Source organism: Panthera uncia, chromosome F1, assembly GCF_023721935.1.
Source record: "Panthera uncia isolate 11264 chromosome F1, Puncia_PCG_1.0, whole genome shotgun sequence".
Taxonomy (NCBI): Eukaryota; Metazoa; Chordata; class Mammalia; order Carnivora; family Felidae; genus Panthera; species Panthera uncia.
In genome coordinates this window covers 10,013,644-10,030,765 of record NC_064813.1, presented here as the reverse complement: position 1 = coordinate 10,030,765, position 17,122 = coordinate 10,013,644, and the positions used below count along the sequence as shown (strand labels likewise).

The window sequence follows — 17,122 nt, the reverse complement described above, 5'->3', positions numbered from 1 at the left end:
TCTTCTTCTTCTTCTTCTTCTTCTTCTTCTTCTTCTTCTTCTTCTTCCCTTCTTCTTCTTCTTCTTCTTCTTCTTCTTCTTCTTCTTCTTCTCTTCTTCTCTTCTTTTCTTCTTCTTCTTCTTCTTCTTCTTCTTCTTCTTCCCTTCTTCTTCTTCTTCTTCTTCTTCTTCTCTTCTTTTCTTTTCTTTTCTTCTTCTTCTTCTTCTTCTTCTTCTTCTTCTTCTTCTTCTTCTTCTTCCTCTTCTTCTTTTCTCTTACCCAGCCCCCAATTCCCCTCCCCTCTGGCAACCACCAGTTTGTTCTCTGTATCAGAGTCTGGTTTGGTTTTTTTTTTTTTTTTTTTTGGTCTCTTTTTCTCTTTGTTCATTTGTTTTATTTCTTAAATTCCCACATACGAGTGAAATCATATGGTATTTGTCTTTCTCTGGTTGACTTATTTCACTTAGCGTTATACCCTCTACATCCACCCATGTTGTTGCGAATGGCAAGATGTCACTCTTTTCTGTGGCTGAGTAATATTCCGTAGTATATGTATACCATATCTTCTTTATCCGTTCACCTGTGGATGAATACTTGGGCTGCTTCTGTATCCTGGCTATTTTAAATAATGCTGCTGGGGCGCTTGGGTGGCTCAATCGGTTGGGCGGCCGACTTCGGCTCAGGTCACGATCTCGCGGTCCGTGAGTTCGAGCCCCGCGTCGGGCTCTGTGCTGACAGCTCGGAGCCTGGAGCCTGCTTCAGATTCTGTCTCCCTCTCTCTGACCCTCCCCTGTTCATGCTCTGTCTCTCCCTGTCTCGAAAATAAATAAACGTTAAAAAAAAAAATTAAAAAAAATAAATAATGCTGCAATAAACATAGGGATGCATATATCTTTTTAAATTAGTGTTTCCTTTTCCTTTGGGTAAACACCCAGTAATGGAATTACTGAATCATATGGTAATCCAATTTTGAATTTTTTGAGGAACATCCATGTTTTCCACAGTGGCCTCATCAATTCACATTCCCTCAATGGTGCACAAGGGTTACTTTTTCTTCCCATTCTCATCAACACTTGTTTTAATTTTAGCCATTCTGGCAGATGTGAGGTGATATTTCGTTGTCTTTTTTTAAATTTAGTTATTTAATTTTATTTTAGAGAAGAGAGAGAGCAGGGGAGAAGGGCAGAGGGGGAGAGAGAGAATCTTGAGCTTGGAGCCTGACACAGGACTAGATCCCATGACCCTGGAACCATGACCTGAGTTGAAATCAAGAGTCGGATGCTTGGGGCGCCTGGGTGGCTCAGTCGGTTAAGCGGCCGACTTCAGCTCAGGTCACGATCTCGTGGTCCGTGAGTTCGAGCCCCGCATCGGGCTCTGGGCTGATGGCTCAGAGCCTGGAGCCTGCTTCCGATTCTGTGTCTCCCTCTCTCTCTGCCCCTCCCCCGTTCATGCTCTGTCTCTCTCTGTCTCAAAAATAAATAAAACGTTAAAAAAAAATTAAAAAAAAAAAAAAAAGTCGGATGCTCAACTGACTGAGCCACCCAGGCGCCCCTCATTGTGGTTTTAATTTGCAATTTCCTGATGATGAGTGATGTTGAGCATCTTTTCATGTCTCTTGGTCATCTGGATGTCTTCTTTGGAAAAATGTCTGTTCAGGTCTTTTGCCCATTTTTAATCAGTTTTGGGTGTTGAGTTGTTTAAGTTCTTCATGTATTTTAGATATTAACCCCTTATTGCATATGTCATTTGCAAATATCTTCTCCCATTCAATAGGTTGCCCTGTCATTTTGTTGATAATTTCCTTCACTGTGCAAAAAGTTTTTATTTTGGTGTATTCCCAATAGTTTTTAAAAATAGTCCCAATTTTGTTCCTGCTTCCCTTGCCTGAGGAGACATCTCGAGAACAATGTTTCCATGGCCAATGTCACTGCAGTTTTGCTTTGCATTTATCTAACGATGTTGAGATCCTTCTCGTGTGCTTATCTTCTTTGGAGAAATACCTATTTTGATCTTTGGCCAATTTTTTTTTAATGTTTATTTATTTTTTAGACAGAGAGAGACAGAGCTTGAGCGGGGTAGGGACAGAGAGAGAGAGGGAGACCCAGAATCTGAAGCAGGCTCCAGGCTCTGAGCTGTCAGCACAGAGCCCAACGCAGGGCTTGAATTCGTGAACCGCGAGATCATGACCTGAGCTGAAGTCGGCCGCTTAACTGACTGAGCCACCCAGGCGCCCCATCTTTGGCCAATTTTTAATTGGGTTATGTTTTCTTATTGTTGAATTGTAGGAGTTTTATTTGTGTGTTGATACTTTTAGTGGAATGGATTGATTCGTTTACAAAGAATTGTAGTCTTCTTAAGATTATCAAAGACCATAGATTTTTCCATATACCCAGGTCCCTTCTGCATCCTTCAGTAATGTTTTAAAAAAATTTTTTTTTTAACGTTTTATTTATTTTTGAGACAGGGAGAGACAGAGCATGAACAGGGGAGGGTCAGAGAGAGGGAGACACAGAATCAGAAACAGGCTCCAGGCTCCGAGCTGTCAGCACAGAGCCCGACGCGGGGCTCGAACTCACGGACTGTGAGATCATGACCTGAGCCGAAGTCGGCCGCTTAACCGACTGAGCCACCCAGGCGCCCCTAAAATTTATTTCATATAGATCTAACTAACGCTTTTTATTACATTTGTTTGTAGGTATTTATCTTTTTATTATTGTAAATTATGCCAATGTTTCAATGTTGACGACCAGCAAAAGCATTTGAAATACTACGTGGTTCCAACTCAGGCCAAGTTTGGATCTGTAACCTCAGATCTACTCCAGCCATTTGCTTTACAGGTAAGGATGCTGATGTCTAGAGACGCTGAGTGAGTTACTGAAGGCCACACAGCACCTGGGTGGCAGAGATAGGCACCAAAGCCCAGGTATTCTGTCTCTGCATTTCTCCTGGATCCAGAGCTCTGCCGTCTCACCAACATCTATAAAATATGTAAGTCCAGGGGCGCCTGGGTGGCTCAGTCAGTTAAGCGGCCGACTTCGGCTCAGGTCATGATCTCACAGTCTGTGAGTTCGAGCCCCGCGTCGGGCTCTGTGCTGACAGCTCAGAGCCTGGAGTCTGTTTCAGATTCTCTGTCTCCCTCTCTCTCTGACCCTCCCCCGTTCATGCTCTGTCTCTCTCTGTCTCAAAAATAAATAAATGTTAAAAAAAAATTAAAAAAAAAAATGTAAGTCCAGGAAAATGTCCTTACACGCATTGGGAACTCCTGTTCGCCTAGGGACTGGCTTCACCCATCAAGATAGGAGTTAGATAAAAATTAAACAAAAATTAGGAGAAAAGGAGAGTAAAACAATGGTTAAATGAGAGAAAAAGCAAGATGTAGACACACACACACACACACACACACACACACACACACACCTCAAACCCTCAAACCTCCAGAGCTTCCTGCCTATGAACCGAAAGGGGGAGTGCGTTTCTTGGCCTTGCTGGCAGGTGTCTGCCTTCTCAAAGGCCCCACAGTCCTCTACTTCCTGAGGAGGCAGCAGCACAAAGCAGAGACACCGTCTCTCTTCTGGGTCCCAGCCATGGCTGCCACAGCCTCGGCCTCCTGGTGCCACCCTGGGGGAAAGGACAAGGTGATGTGGAAGGTGCTTGTCATCATGGCCCTGCTGCAGACACAGCTCCCAGGAACAGGTAAGGCCGGACAGATGGATGGCAAGGAACTTCCAGAAACTCTTCTTGCGTGTGTGTGTGTGTGTGGGGGGGTGGGTACGTAGCGGAGGGGTAACGAGGAGCTGGCGTCTCTTTCGAAGCTGAGCAGGTTGGATCTGCTCCCTTACAGCCGAGCTGGGCATCGGCTCAGACCCAGCTGCTTCAACGCACACCTGCCCCCAATACAGGTGTTTCTAGTGCTAACAGAAGAGAGGACAGTCCATGGAGGGGAAAGGACAGGGAGGAAGGGGGCAGAGGAGCGACTGAGGCAGGCCCAGTGCGGAGAAAAAGAGAGGGAGTATTTAACAGACGCTGGATGGGATGAGAACACGTCAGCCAGGCCACTTTTCGTACTGCGACGCTCGTCTCGTCTCTGCGTCTTCTCCTCGTACCCCCTGGCTGGCTCCGTCACTTGGCCTCTTTCCTTTGTCCTTTGCCAACAAAAAACACTTCTCTCGGTCAGACGGGGTCACGGCTGTGAGTCCGGCTGACTTGAAGCACCTGGACGGGGCAGGGACTGAGCAGCGATGTCCACGAAGGACGGAAGGGGCCTTCCTCGGGGCCCGTGTCTACACTCAGCTCTGTCATGGGTGTCCCTGCCCCCCCACGGCCAGGGGCTGCCCTGGGACACACCCATCGTGGCTCAGTGACTCACCCACCACCCTCACTGCAAGCAGCCCTCTATCTGAGGCCAAAAAGCTAGAGACGCTGACAGAACGTAGGGACGGATGAGAGGATGTGACCTGTTAAGTCGCCGTCGTGCATAACAACCGACCAGTGAGAGAACTTACTCCTCACCTCATTTTCGCTCGCGGGAGCTGGGCTTTTCTAGACTCCTTTCACTCCCACCGTGTTGTCTAGGCCAAATTATGAGGACCACATGCGAAAAGAAAGACAAACTAGACTGTCTCAGGAGATTGGTATCATGGCATTTTTACCAGAAACAGGAGCAGCTGTATTTGAACCTAAAGAAACAGGAAGACAGGTCACAAACACATGTCCCTTCTCCACGTCACGGGTCACCTCAGTGCGGGAGAGCGTTTGGCGACAGTGCTGAGAGGGCAGGGGAGGCCCCTGGTGCTTCTGTTCCTGACAGGGAACATGGCACAGCCCCAGCCTGACACCTCAGGGGTTCTGAAAACTCTGTAAGGTCACAGCGTTCTTCTCGGAAGAGCCTTGTTCGGTGTGAGTCACACGGCCCTGTGAGGTGAGGGCCCCAGAGCAAGTCCCGGGCCCGTCCTGCGTGCGGGGGACAAGAGGGTCCCTGATGCCACAGTAGCCAGTGGATTCAGTGATTTCAGGGGAACAGCTGATGGCAATGGCTTCAGACCCTGGGCTTCAGGCCACGAGGTACTTCTACGCGGTTTCCTCACCGGTCTGTTTGTGTCGGCCTCGGGGCCAAGGTAGCAGCAAACTAGAGTTAGATGAGGGGAAAAAAAAAAAGAAAAGCTGCTTGGGTGACGGTGGCTGCCACGAGTGACAAACGAGACCCCACCCAGCAGACGAGATGCGGGCCTTGCCCAGTTCCACACACAGCGCCCAGGAGGAAGAAACAGGATGGACAGGATTTTCCATCCTGCGAGGCCCCTTGCTGTGCTGGTGTGGGGACGGCCCTTTCAGCTACTCCCCCGAGAGGGTTCTTCCAAGCGTTCAGCCCAGTTGAGGTGAGGTGAGGAGAGACTTGGGCCTGTAAGCCCCAGGGCTGCGAATGGCATCGTGTTGCCTTTACAACTTTGCTCCGCGGAAAGGCCGCTGACAGAATTTGAGCTGAGGTCTCTCTTTTCTTGCTCAGTGAAGTCACCTATCTCCGAACTCTTTAAAAAAAAATTTTTTTTTAATGTTTATTTATTTTTGACAGAGAGACCGAGCATGAGCGGGGGAGGGGGAGAGAGAGGGGGAGACACAGAATCCGAAGCAGGCTCCAGGCTCTGAGCACAGAGCCCGACGCGGGGCTCGAACTCACCAACTGCGAGGTCACGACCCGAGCCGAGGTTGGACGCTCCACCGGCTGAGCCACCCAGGCGCCCCTCCCAACTTTTTAAAAGTCTGCCTTTTAGAGATCTTTCCATTTGCCTTTTATGGAAATGCCCAGATCGTGAGGATCAAAGCAAATAATGACCGAGCGTCTCTACGGGAGGAGGTCTCCCCGGGTGAGAGTCTGCCAAGCCGGTCGCCGGGGTCTGAGGCTAGTCGCGACAAAGGTGGTGTGCCTAGCAGCAGGCGCACGCTTTTGCCTGCAGGGCCCTCAGCTACTCAGTACCCCTACCTCCCTACCCCACTGTGGCCAAGAATGCTTCCAGCTGGTCAGTGTGGCCACGGTCCTTTCTCCAGCCAGGAGATGCAGCACGGCCCCAAACCCTCAGGAAAAGCAGGCCCCCCGGGCTGGGTTGCAGCCGTACTTTCAAGGAGATGGCTGGATGTGGTGGCAAAAGTCAGGCCAATCATAGATGGAGTCCCGGTGTTGCCACTTTCCTAGCTGTGCAACGGTAGGCAGGTTACTTAACCTCTCTGGGCCTTAGTTTTCTCCCCTCTAAAGTAAGGATAACTTTCCTTGCAGAACTGTAAAGATGAGAAATGAATGTAATATGCCCGACACAGAGCAGACAGCCAATACATGGAAGCTGTATTAATTATTACTATTATTACATCACGGTCTGTTTTCTTGTTCTCAACATCTAGCAACAGGAAATGGAAACCCATGGTTAGAATTCTTAATTTGCTCTCAGCTGGGTTGTAAACAGCACTGGACATTTTCTCCATCTGTCGAAGTCCCACTCATCCTCCTTTTGATTTCTGAGCCTACAGCACAGGCACATGTGAGCGGTGGGGGGGGCCAACTGTGAACAAGGATCAAAGCTTGGGCAGGTCACCGGATGAGCGTCCGAACCGCCGTTTTTCTTTTTTAAGACACTTATTCTGTAGGGGATACTCCCCCAAAGTGAAAACATGCTCCCAAGTGTATAATCTAAATAGTTAGGGGGAGGAAATTAGAGGGCAAAGTCCACCAGCTCGTCACTGGTCGGGATGGCCACACAGATCTCGAAGCTGAATGCTTGGCATGGGTGTCCAGTGACTGGGTATTTATTTTTTTTTAAATTTTTTTTTCAACGTTTTTTATTTATTTTTGGGACAGAGAGAGACAGAGCATGAACGGGGGAGGGGCAGAGAGAGAGGGAGACACAGAATCGGAAACAGGCTCCAGGCTCCGAGCCATCAGCCCAGAGCCTGACGCGGGGCTCGAACTCACGGACCGCGAGATCGTGACCTGGCTGAAGTCGGACGCTCAACCGACTGCGCCACCCAGGCGCCCCTGACTGGGTATTTAAATGCAAACGTCTCGAACGCCAGATCTCTGCTTAAGCTGCTCAGGGCTGGACATGAGGGGAACTCCTAAGCGGTGCCAGGACAATGGCATTTTCACCAATATTTCGACGTCCTGTCACTGGCACTGCTCATCCAGATGAGCTGCTTAAGTTCTCTCCTTTGGCATTTCTCCCACTTGCTGGCTTAGAGACCCCACTGCTGTGAAATGTCCCCCAGAAACAGTTCTGGGAAGCTGTCGCTTAGGTAACTGACCACTGCTGTATGTTTTGAAAAATGTTTTTTTTTATTTTTGCCTTTGTCTTTAAAAAATAAGATTTAACTTTTACTGGATGTGCAGTCTTACTTTCGAGAGTCCCCCAGGCATCGTGTCTTGTGTTTTATTTAGAACAGTTAAGGCACTTCTTCGGGAACTGTTTTGCATTAGAGCTGTCCAAAGACACCCTTCGGGAGTCTTTTTCTCCTGAGCCATATGTACCTGTGGTCAGCTAATGGATTAAATAAACAGCGGGGACAGCTCAATATAGACTTCTTCTCTGCTCGGGCCCGGGCGAGTTCTTATTAACACTGACCTGATGGTAGATTAAATCAATTTGAGCAAACATTCAATCTGCTTAATAAAGAATCCAAACCAGTCACTTGGCACGTTAGTTGAAACAAACTGATCTGGTGAGTCACCACCTTTCTTAGCCATCCCTCCCAGCCTGCAAAAAGGAGTCTATGTTCCCCAAGGGAAAAGACACCTCAGTCTTGTTTAGAGAGGTGCCTAGCGCTTAGCGCACTGCCATGAGTTGAGTCCACACGCAATAAATACGTGTCAAATGAATTAAAGTGGGTGAACGAAAGAATTCTAGATGTTTCCACGTAATTATGTTAACTTTAATGGTTTACAAGGAATATATTGGAATGGTGTTATTTGGACTTCCCTTCTAGAGAATTTAGCATTTATTTTTTTATTTTTTTATTTTTTTTGAGAATTTAGCATTTAAATCTAAACCCACCTACCAACCAACCAAACAAAATTTGGCTGGTGGAGGGGACAGGACAGTTTGAGGAAACAGAGTGACTCAAAATGAGTTGCTGGGATGGTTTAAGATACAATCTGCTGTTATTAAAATTTTTGATATAAAATTTCCGCTATTTGTTTTTGGACCTACAAACAAGATAATTTCATATGATTCAAATAATATTATATCTCAAACATAAACGAATGAAGGAAGACGTTCGTTTTTCTGACTTGGCTTAAACCCTAAGGAAAAAGCAGAAAATAAACAAGGCTATCCACTGTGGGAGAATGTTAAGTAATAAACTTAAAAAGGAAAAAAAAACTCATTAATGAGAGGCACCAGGAGAAAAATAAGAGTTTGTGGATGATGGCAAAAATCACAGTATACAATTGCCTCAAAATATGGAAAGAAAAAAGCAGTTTAGCCAGTGTAGTCTGATTTGGTCTGAGTTACCAACTAAACGTTCCAAGTAACTATCGCTTCTCTTAATTTGAGGTATTTTCACAAAAATATCATAAACTCATTGGAGGAAGTTACACATTTTTTAAATCCAAAATCTTACAAGCTAGCCCAATAACTTCAATTTTCCTTCTTTATGTTCCATTCCAATATTTTAAAAAGAGTGTACACGAATCTTTTTATGGTTGCCATCATAAAAGCATTTCCGTGTGCTTATTTTTCTTAATAATCTATCGTGAGCATTTTTTTTTTTAGGCCTAGCCTTCACGATGGTTTTTAATTGCTATGTAAACTTCCAGAGTTTATGTAACGTAGTTTCCTACTTCTTTATTGTTGGACACTGGGCTGTTTCTAATTTTTGTTATTATAGCTAAGCCTGCAAGAAAATCTTTACATACATAGCTTTAAAATTGTCTTTTGAATTATGTCCTTGGGCTAATTTCTCTCGGGTTGACAGTTAAAAGAGTAAGTTAAAGAACATTTCGCAGGATACTTTAGGCTTCTGTTGAAAATGATCCAGTGGAGGAAAGAGAACTGTTTCCTAACTCTGACCGTCTGCAAATGTCCTGTCTTCTCTGGGGCAGCTACACAGTGGAGGGAGAGAGCGGGCCGTGGAGCTAGAAAGATCTGGATTCTGAGCTGCCGCCCTCAGAGCCTGTCCTTCCTCTATAAGATGGCGGCAGTCATGTCTGCCTCCCGCAGGGTACTGGGGAGCAGAGACGCCACTCAGAAGTGCCGCTCACAAAAGGTTCCCCGAAAAGTCGTAGCCAGTCAGCATGTGGGCCCCAGTCTCACAACCTGCAAAAGACAACAAGCGTCATTTTTCCCAGGGCGACAGCTGGATAACATCTTTCTTCTTCTCTGTCGCTAAATCGCGGGGTGAACTTGGGCAGACAGCTCTCTCCGGGCTTTGGTTTCTCATCTGCGAGATGAGAAAAGGAGAGAGTCGAACGTGCCTTGCGCCTAGCAAAGGAATTGCATGTGGTCTTGAAATCGCACTTTTTGAGAACATTTCCTTTTCGGCCCCCACCGCGCTGGCATTGGCTCCCAGGATTCGGAAACTAAACTTCGACTCCGTGCGGCTCCAAATACTTTTTAGGTCTGGACTTCCACCTTTATCACAATATCTCTAACTCTCTCGCGGGAGCCTCTGGCGTGAAAAATCCAAGGACGAGGCCCAGCGTTTTCTGGCTTATTAAAACCCTTATGCTCGTGCCCTGACTGCAGATGTATCGGGGGCGGGGGGGGGGGGCACCCAAGGACTTGGTTGGTAAGAAGTGACTTGAAGAGAGAGCAGATTGCTGTCTGAAGCAGCGGGACTGCAGTGGGGGAGGTGTCAGGAGTTTCCACCAACCACTTTGCTTGCCTGCTATGATTTGTGCTCCTCAGCAACTGATTTTCAGCTCAAGGTGGGGGGAAAAATAAATAAATAGAAAGCATTAGAAAACAAGGACTGGCAGGATCCCTGCCCCGTCCAGACCGCCGCTCTCTGAACGCAGTCATCCCTTTATAGTTACGAAGTGACTTCCTACACCCTTCCTTACTGGGTCCTCGTTGCCATCCTATGCGGGCAGCAGATGAAGCAGTAGGATTCTCTCTTTGTGAACACAGACAACGAGGCGCCGAGCTTTGATGACCTGGCCTAAGAGTAGAGCGAGGCCCCAAAGCCGGTTTCTCTGACAACCTTGTCCCGTGTATACATTCTCGAGTGTTCTCTGCAGCCTCTTTCCCGGGTGCTCGCTCGTCATTTGACAATGTCATACCCCTGGTGACTGAACTCTGAGGCCGACCTGTGAAGGCGTTCCTTTTAATAAGCATCCTTTACTGTTTTCCTCTCAATTTTGGAAGAAATAATAATTTTGATGCTGTATGTCCTCGTGTAATAGGCTTTTTTTTTTTTTTTTTCTGCCGAGTGTACGAAATATTCGGTAGTTGATACGGAATTATGCTTCTCTCTGGCACGTTACTACAATTCTGAGCTCGGGTTTCCCACAGATTTGGTAAAATCTTTCTTCTCTGTTTCACTGTTAAGAAATAGAGCTGTTTGGGAGCTTGTCTTGGGAGGGATGGCCCTCAGTTTGCAACCGACACAGGTCTGTGTGTTCGCCTTCCGCAGCCCCGCCGCCCTACGTGTATGTGAAAACCAAACGTGTAAAGCTAAATGAGGTTAAATCGTATTTGAGAGGTTTAGATTCTAAGTAATAGCCTGTAATTCATCTGTTGGATAAAAACGTGTCTTCATACAGTGTGTAAGGTTTTACGTGTGAGATTTTAAAGAACAGTACAGTGTTACACACAGACTGAGTGGAGATTGGTTTTTTGGCTTGTTTGTTTTTGTGAAAATCCTCAAGGAGTGGGGGAATTGCCTTTGAATGACAAACGTCTGTGAGCAGTCTTCAATGATTTATGCCCTGAGTCCCCTTGCATTTGCTTGAGCTGAGCTCAGGGAGGGCAAACCCTTTTGCTGGTGACTGGAGCAAAACAAATCAAGTTAAGAAATCCGCTGCAGAGAAAAGTACGTGAAGCATTGAAGAACCACGTATGTGAATTTCTGGTACCTTCCCAAAGCTGGCCGGCAGGACGGCTGGGACAGGAGTGTTCAAGAGCTTCCACAGGACATTTGCAGGGCGCTGGGCTAAGAGTGCATTGCCTTTGCAAGCCTTGGGGTTTGGGGAGGACAGCCCAGAATGTAAGCCGACGCCACCATTTAGGATATAACAAATGCCTACTTCTCTCTGTCGCTGTAGATACTAGAAACTCAGCGCTGCGTTTCTGTGTTTCGCCAGTTCCCCTCCATGCGATACCCCTGCCTGGGTCTAAGACATAATGTGACGGCCCCTGAGTTAGAACTGCCCTTTCATCATGCGGGCTGAGGGTGGTGATGGAGAATTGGAGAGAAGAGGTGTTAGGGGGGAAAGAATAGAAAAAGACAACCTGGGGTGCCTGGGTGGCTCAGTGGGTTGAGCCTCCGACTTCGGCTCAGGTCACGATCTCGCGGTCCGTGAGTTCGAGCCCCGCATCGGGCTCTGTGCTGACCGCTCAGAGCCTGGAGCCTGCTTCGGATTCTGTGTCTCCCTCTCTCTCTCTGCCCCTCCCCCGTTCATGCTCTGTCTCAAAAATAAATAAACATTAAAAAAAAATTAAAAAAAAAAAAGACAGGGCCCAGAATGGCCAGAGCGACCTGCTCCGGGGAGAAGGCAGCTGTTACCAGGTGACTCCACCGTGGGAGTAGCCTGTGCCCAAGCCCGGTCCTAGCAAACGTGTGTGCCAGTGCGTGCTGACCCAAGTGCTCTGGTGGGGGTGCAGGCGCCCGTGCCCTACTGTGCATGTGCTGGTGTGGGATGCCATGTGCGAGTGTGTGTTCGTGTGTGTGTGTTCTGGTGTGTTCCAGTGTGTGCGTGCATGCACTGGTGTCCAGCGTTCACGCACTGCTGTGCCTGGTGTGCGTATGTGCCCGTCTGTGCACTGACGGACACGTCCCGGGCACGTCCTATGTGTTTCCGTGTGCACCAGGGACTGGTTTGGTGTGCCTGGCACGTTGGTCGGGACTCACAGTTGGCAATCTAGGGAGGTGCACACTAGAGCTGAGACGTCTCTGCGCACCTTCCAGAGATTCTGTGCCGGAGGGGGGCGAGAAGTCCAGACTAGAATCGCTAGGATCCTGGAGAGGAGGGGTGGCCTCCTTATAGATGCAGAGTCTCCAGGTCCCCCAACTCCCCTCAGAACGTCCCCACCTCCCGATGTGAGCCTGCTGTCTTTCCTTCACGCCGTCCTGTCCTTCTTCCTCCCAGCTCCCTCCACTAAGACGCTGACTGCCTCCTGTGGAAACCCGTAGGCCCCCTTCCAATCAAGCCCAGATATGCGTGACTCTCCTGGGCCCGCTCTTACCCGTTTGTTACCAGCAGTCAGGTGACAAAAGAAGGTGGAAAATGTACTGTTCTCAGAACTCAGAATTAAAAACCCAACCCAGAGAGTTCCCGATGGTGAGTGTTTCGCACAGTGGAAGCCCAGTACGAAAACAGTTTCAGGAACTTCCCCGTCAGCAGAAAGCGTCGCGAGCTCCCCCAGTTCTCACCAGTTCTTTCCACGGTGGCCATCTTCTGTGTTTTGACTAAAGTTGTCCAAATGCATGTGGTGCTTTTCTTTGTTTATTTCTGCCCTCGGAATAGAATGGCAAGCAATCCAACCAGGTGGGTTTGGCCTACTTTGGCCATCGAGAGTTGGTGGCACCAGACCGACAATTATTTTTAATATCTGATTGTTCAAACAGATACTTGAACAATCTGATGGTTCAAACTTTTGATTGTTCAAAAGTCCAGGTCAGCTACTGGACTTAGCAATGAGTAAATAGTAACCAAGCACATCTCCTGCACCCAAAGTCAAACAACCAGTCCTACAGATGGTTGGCCAAGCAGCCCAGTGACCAGGCCAGTGTCTTAGAGATGCCCACTGAGTCACTGAGAGCCCGTAAGTAAAAGAAAAGCTTCCCTGGCCCAGTGGGTCACGTTGTCTCAAAGTCTTAATTTACCCACAGGCCTGCTTCTGTACGGTCTGGCCTAATTGTCATCATTTTGTGAGCCTGTGCTAATTTCCACGCTGAGTTTAGTAGCAAAGGAGGGATATATCGGGAGATACCACCCAGGGCCGTTTTGAGTTAGGCCAGAGCGCTTCAGAAATTCCCCCTTTGATGTCCTCAGATTAGAGAGAAATCTTTGTCTTTTCTCCCACTTAACTATCAATGCTTCAAAGCTCAGACCTATATAAAATACACACATGCTTTCTGGACAAAATGAATCTTGTCCGTTTTCTTTGGATTTTAGTGGGAACAATAAAGATTGAGCTACAAAAGGTTGGCAAAGAGGATTATTCTTTTTCTTTCTATTAAGGGTAGAGGCTTCAAAAAGAACAGCTCAGAAAGTCAAATAATTGTATCCACTGCAGCTCACCTATCCATCTCCCTGCTGACCTGGTGTGTGAAATCCCCTTTAAAAAGTTGGCCAGCTCTCACCTGCCCATTGCAAATGCTGTATTGTTAAATGCTCCCATACATAATTCCACAAGGGAGGCTGCTATAAAGCAAATTCCTTCCATTTCAACAGAGCGCACCTCGTCAAGGATAGCTCTTTGGGGTGAGGGGAGGGGTGCCTCTAATTTTCAAAGCTTTGTCATCTCATCTTGGGGAGGGAGCTGCTTGGAAACCTCAAATGGGTTGTGAATAAAGTTATAATCACGAACTCTTGCAATCTAAAGGGCCCAGCAGGGGAGAGAATGTGGAAGGGAAGATTTAGAGAACAGTTTTTATCTTCAATTTCTTGATTTCGTTTGTTTGGAAAAAGCAACATCCGTTAGTTTCTAGCTATGGCTCTAAACACAAAGTCTCAGCCTTGAAGTTGATCGAATCCCTAGTTTGTTCTCAGACCATAGCTTCCTCAGAAGATTCCTGTCAGCCATTTTGAAGAGCACAAAATGTCTCCTCTGCGCCAAAGAATAAAGAGAGGATTTGGCTCTTTAGGCATTTTTAATTTGGGGGTTGAACATCTTCTAGCAGCATTCAAGCCGGGAGTGATTTCAATTAAAGAAGAAGAAGAAGAAGAAGAAGAAGAAGAAGAAGAAGAAGAAGTGCCTGGGTGGCTCAGTTAGTTGAGCATCCAACTCTTGATGTCGGCTCAGGTCATGACCCCAGGGTCGTGGGATCCAGCTCTGCATCAGGCTTTGCACTGAGGATGGAGTCTGCTTAAGATTTTCTCTCTTTTTCCCCTCTGTCCCCTTTCCCCCACTCATGCTCTCTCTCTTTGTAAAAGAAAGAAGGAGGAGGAGAAGGAGGAGGAGGAGAAGGAGAAATCTACCTTCCAAATTGGCCAGTCATCTCAAACTTAGTACAGAGTGGTGACCCAAGGAAACCTGTATTGTGCTTCTGGGTCCTGGGTCCTCTCTAGGGCATCCTCTCTATGGTCTTGGATAGTCATCCTGTGGGTTCGCTCAAACCCATGGTCTTTCTCCAAGTCTGACCCAGCGTCATCGCCAATCTCTTTTACTACCTCCGTTCCCTCTCTCGAAGGTTTAAAAAACCCTTTTAGAGAGAATACACAAGTCACATGTAATTGGATTTTGAATTATGCAAATTCAAAATAATGCAATGCAAAAAATTAATGTCTCAATTTAAGTGCACTGTTAAAAATAATGTGACCTTAAGTTTGCGCTTATTCTTATGAGAAATTAATTTCGCAAAGTCGTCAAGCATGCGCCTCGCATGTTGTTTAACTGCCTTGTAATCAGAAGTGGCTTGTGGTAATATGATTAGGTTGGGGTGGGGGGGGGTCCAACGCTGCCAGTGAATTTTACCTTCAGTGACAGGAAGAGTAGATGGAACCTCTCTGGGAAGTCTTTCTATGTGCGGCTGGCCTGATGTGACAGAATCACAGAATATTTGAGCTGGGGAGGATAGATATCTCCAAGTTCCACTTGGAGATTTTACCAGGGAAGAAACGCTTGCCTAAGAAATCAATAAACCAGCTGAATGTCACGTAGAAAGTATGTGGCAGAGTCAGCACTTGAACCCAGGACTTTTGGATTCTTACTCCAGCCGTCAGTCCTCTGGGCCTTCAGGTTGCCATGTTGTAAGCAAATGGAGCTTCCTGAACTGGCCGCTTGGGTCTTAGGTGCCCATGAAGATGCATGGCACGTTGGAATGGCGACCACCAGGAGCTCAGGTGACTGGGTGGTGTTAGCTCAGCCTGCCTATGAGGCCCTGACGGTGGCCGACCGGCCACCTCCATGAGCAGAAAACATGCTTAGAAGCGTGTTATCAAATCATTTAGGAATGGATGGATTTGTTTTCTAATTTAGCAATTTTCATTAGTGTACGTTTTCACTTATCGGATTTCCATAGAACGAACATGCCTATTTAATTTTCTTTTTAAAAAACGTTTACTTATTTTGAGAGGGAGAGAGAGCACAGGTGGAGAGGGCAGGGAGAGAGAGAGAGGGAGAGAGAGAATCCTAAGCTGGCTCCACGCTGTCAGCACAGAGGGGCTCCATGTCGCGAACTGTGATATCACGACCTGAGTTGACAACAAGTTGGATGCTTGGACGACTGAGGCACCCAGGCGCCCCACGTTTAATTTTCTTAAAGAGGGACATGCCCAGATTTTCCTTTTGGTTGTTCCCCAACCTAGTGTGGGCAGGATGGATTCTTAGGACTTGGGAGGATTTCCCTTCAAGGGTTTTCTGTTAATGCCATTTCACCCGGGATTCTCACCCTCCTGCCGGGCACCCCCCCCTCAGGAGGGAAAAGAAAATGCCTTTGTGTGGCTGAATCAGTGGCATCTCTGACTTCTCCGCTGAGGTTGTCCAGGGCCTGCGGTGACCACAGGGACAGTGACCCACTGATAGAAGATTCTGGCAGCCAAACTTGCCTCTTATAGTGACAGGGCATCTGTTAGGTTAACCTGGTTGGGGAGAGAAGATTAAAGCTAATGAGAGACATTCAAGTAATTTTCCTGTTTAGTGAAGAAAGTGTGTTTTAACGATATGTTTCATTGTCAGAAACATTATCAGAGGTTGAAAGAAAATTCAGAGCAGAGTCATGCGTCTTACTTCATCCTGAATGTGTTTTCTGTGCAAGCAGGACAATGCTGCTTGTAACAAGTCCCAGCCGCCGAGCTCCAAGAACTCACAAGGGCTGATGGATGTCTGGCTGGTTTAGTGAAGTGACAAGCAGCAAGAACAGCTAACACCTGTTGAGAGGAACTCGCTCGCTGTGTGTTTTTCACATGTTTTAGGTCAACCAATCTTGTGGCACTTTTATTGGTCTTCGTTTTGCAGGTGGGGGGACGGAGGCTCGGCGGCGTGTGGCTAGCACAAACCGGAGCTGGGCTTTGACCCCGGGCAGCCTGCCCCTCCCCCTCCTCCACAAACCGTATTGCTTCTGGGTGGGGGATAAGAGCCTGACATTTGTCATGAACTTCAAGGGAGGAGCTGAGGGCTGCTTGCCACCCTCAAGGGTGATGGATGGAGAAGGGAGTTGCAAAGGGCAGGTCCGGTGGAGGCAACACAACGTCCCCACCTGAGGAAACCAGCAAACACCTGCGAATGTTCTCGGTAGCCCCCCACCCCAATCCCTGGACCCTCCTTCCCCACTCTCAGGGTGGGTCCTGGGGTAGAGAGCCTGGGGGCATCTTCCACTCAGGGCCCTCGGGACCCTGACGCACAGCCTGCCCCCACGCCCTGCTGGCCTGGTCTGGTCCTGACGACGCTTCTCAACTTCTCCTAAGACTATCTGGCAAGGTTCTCTCTACGATGGCTCAGTTTATTTGTTTTGAACGCTAATTGCCATTCGCCATGATGCGGCTCAATGAGGAAAGGGAAGAGGCATGTTAACATGCGATAAAGACACGGGTCTTTGCCACCAGGCATCATTAAGGGAAGGACACTTGCAGCTTAAGACATTCATTTCCTACCTGGGTGACCGTCGAGCCCCTGCTGAAACGGCCGGCAGAGATGCCGATTGGGGGGTTGCCGAGCCAGCTCTGTCTCCTCCCTCCCTCCGGAAAATGGAAGAAGTCTGTCAGAAGGGAGGGTACCTCCCATCTCGGGAGCACCGGGGTTGCCCTTTAGAAAAACATCGCCAGCACATTCTGCGATC

The 17,122-nt window shown here is 47.8% G+C and overlaps 1 protein-coding gene across 2 annotated transcripts in view; it reads left to right on the top strand.

The window, feature by feature from the left end:
- The first annotated feature begins 3,374 nt into the window (after positions 1–3,374).
- Positions 3,375–17,122, top strand: part of CD247 (CD247 molecule) — a 74,368-nt gene continuing 60,620 nt past the window's right edge. Inside the window, exon 1 of one of the 2 annotated variants that reach the window (XM_049635158.1) lies at positions 3,375–3,673. In XM_049635158.1, the coding sequence (XP_049491115.1) occupies positions 3,565–3,673 (109 nt within the window). In that variant the 5' untranslated portion in view covers positions 3,375–3,564. The remainder of the gene's footprint in view (positions 3,674–17,122) is intronic. The other variant, XM_049635160.1, reaches the window with a different exon arrangement.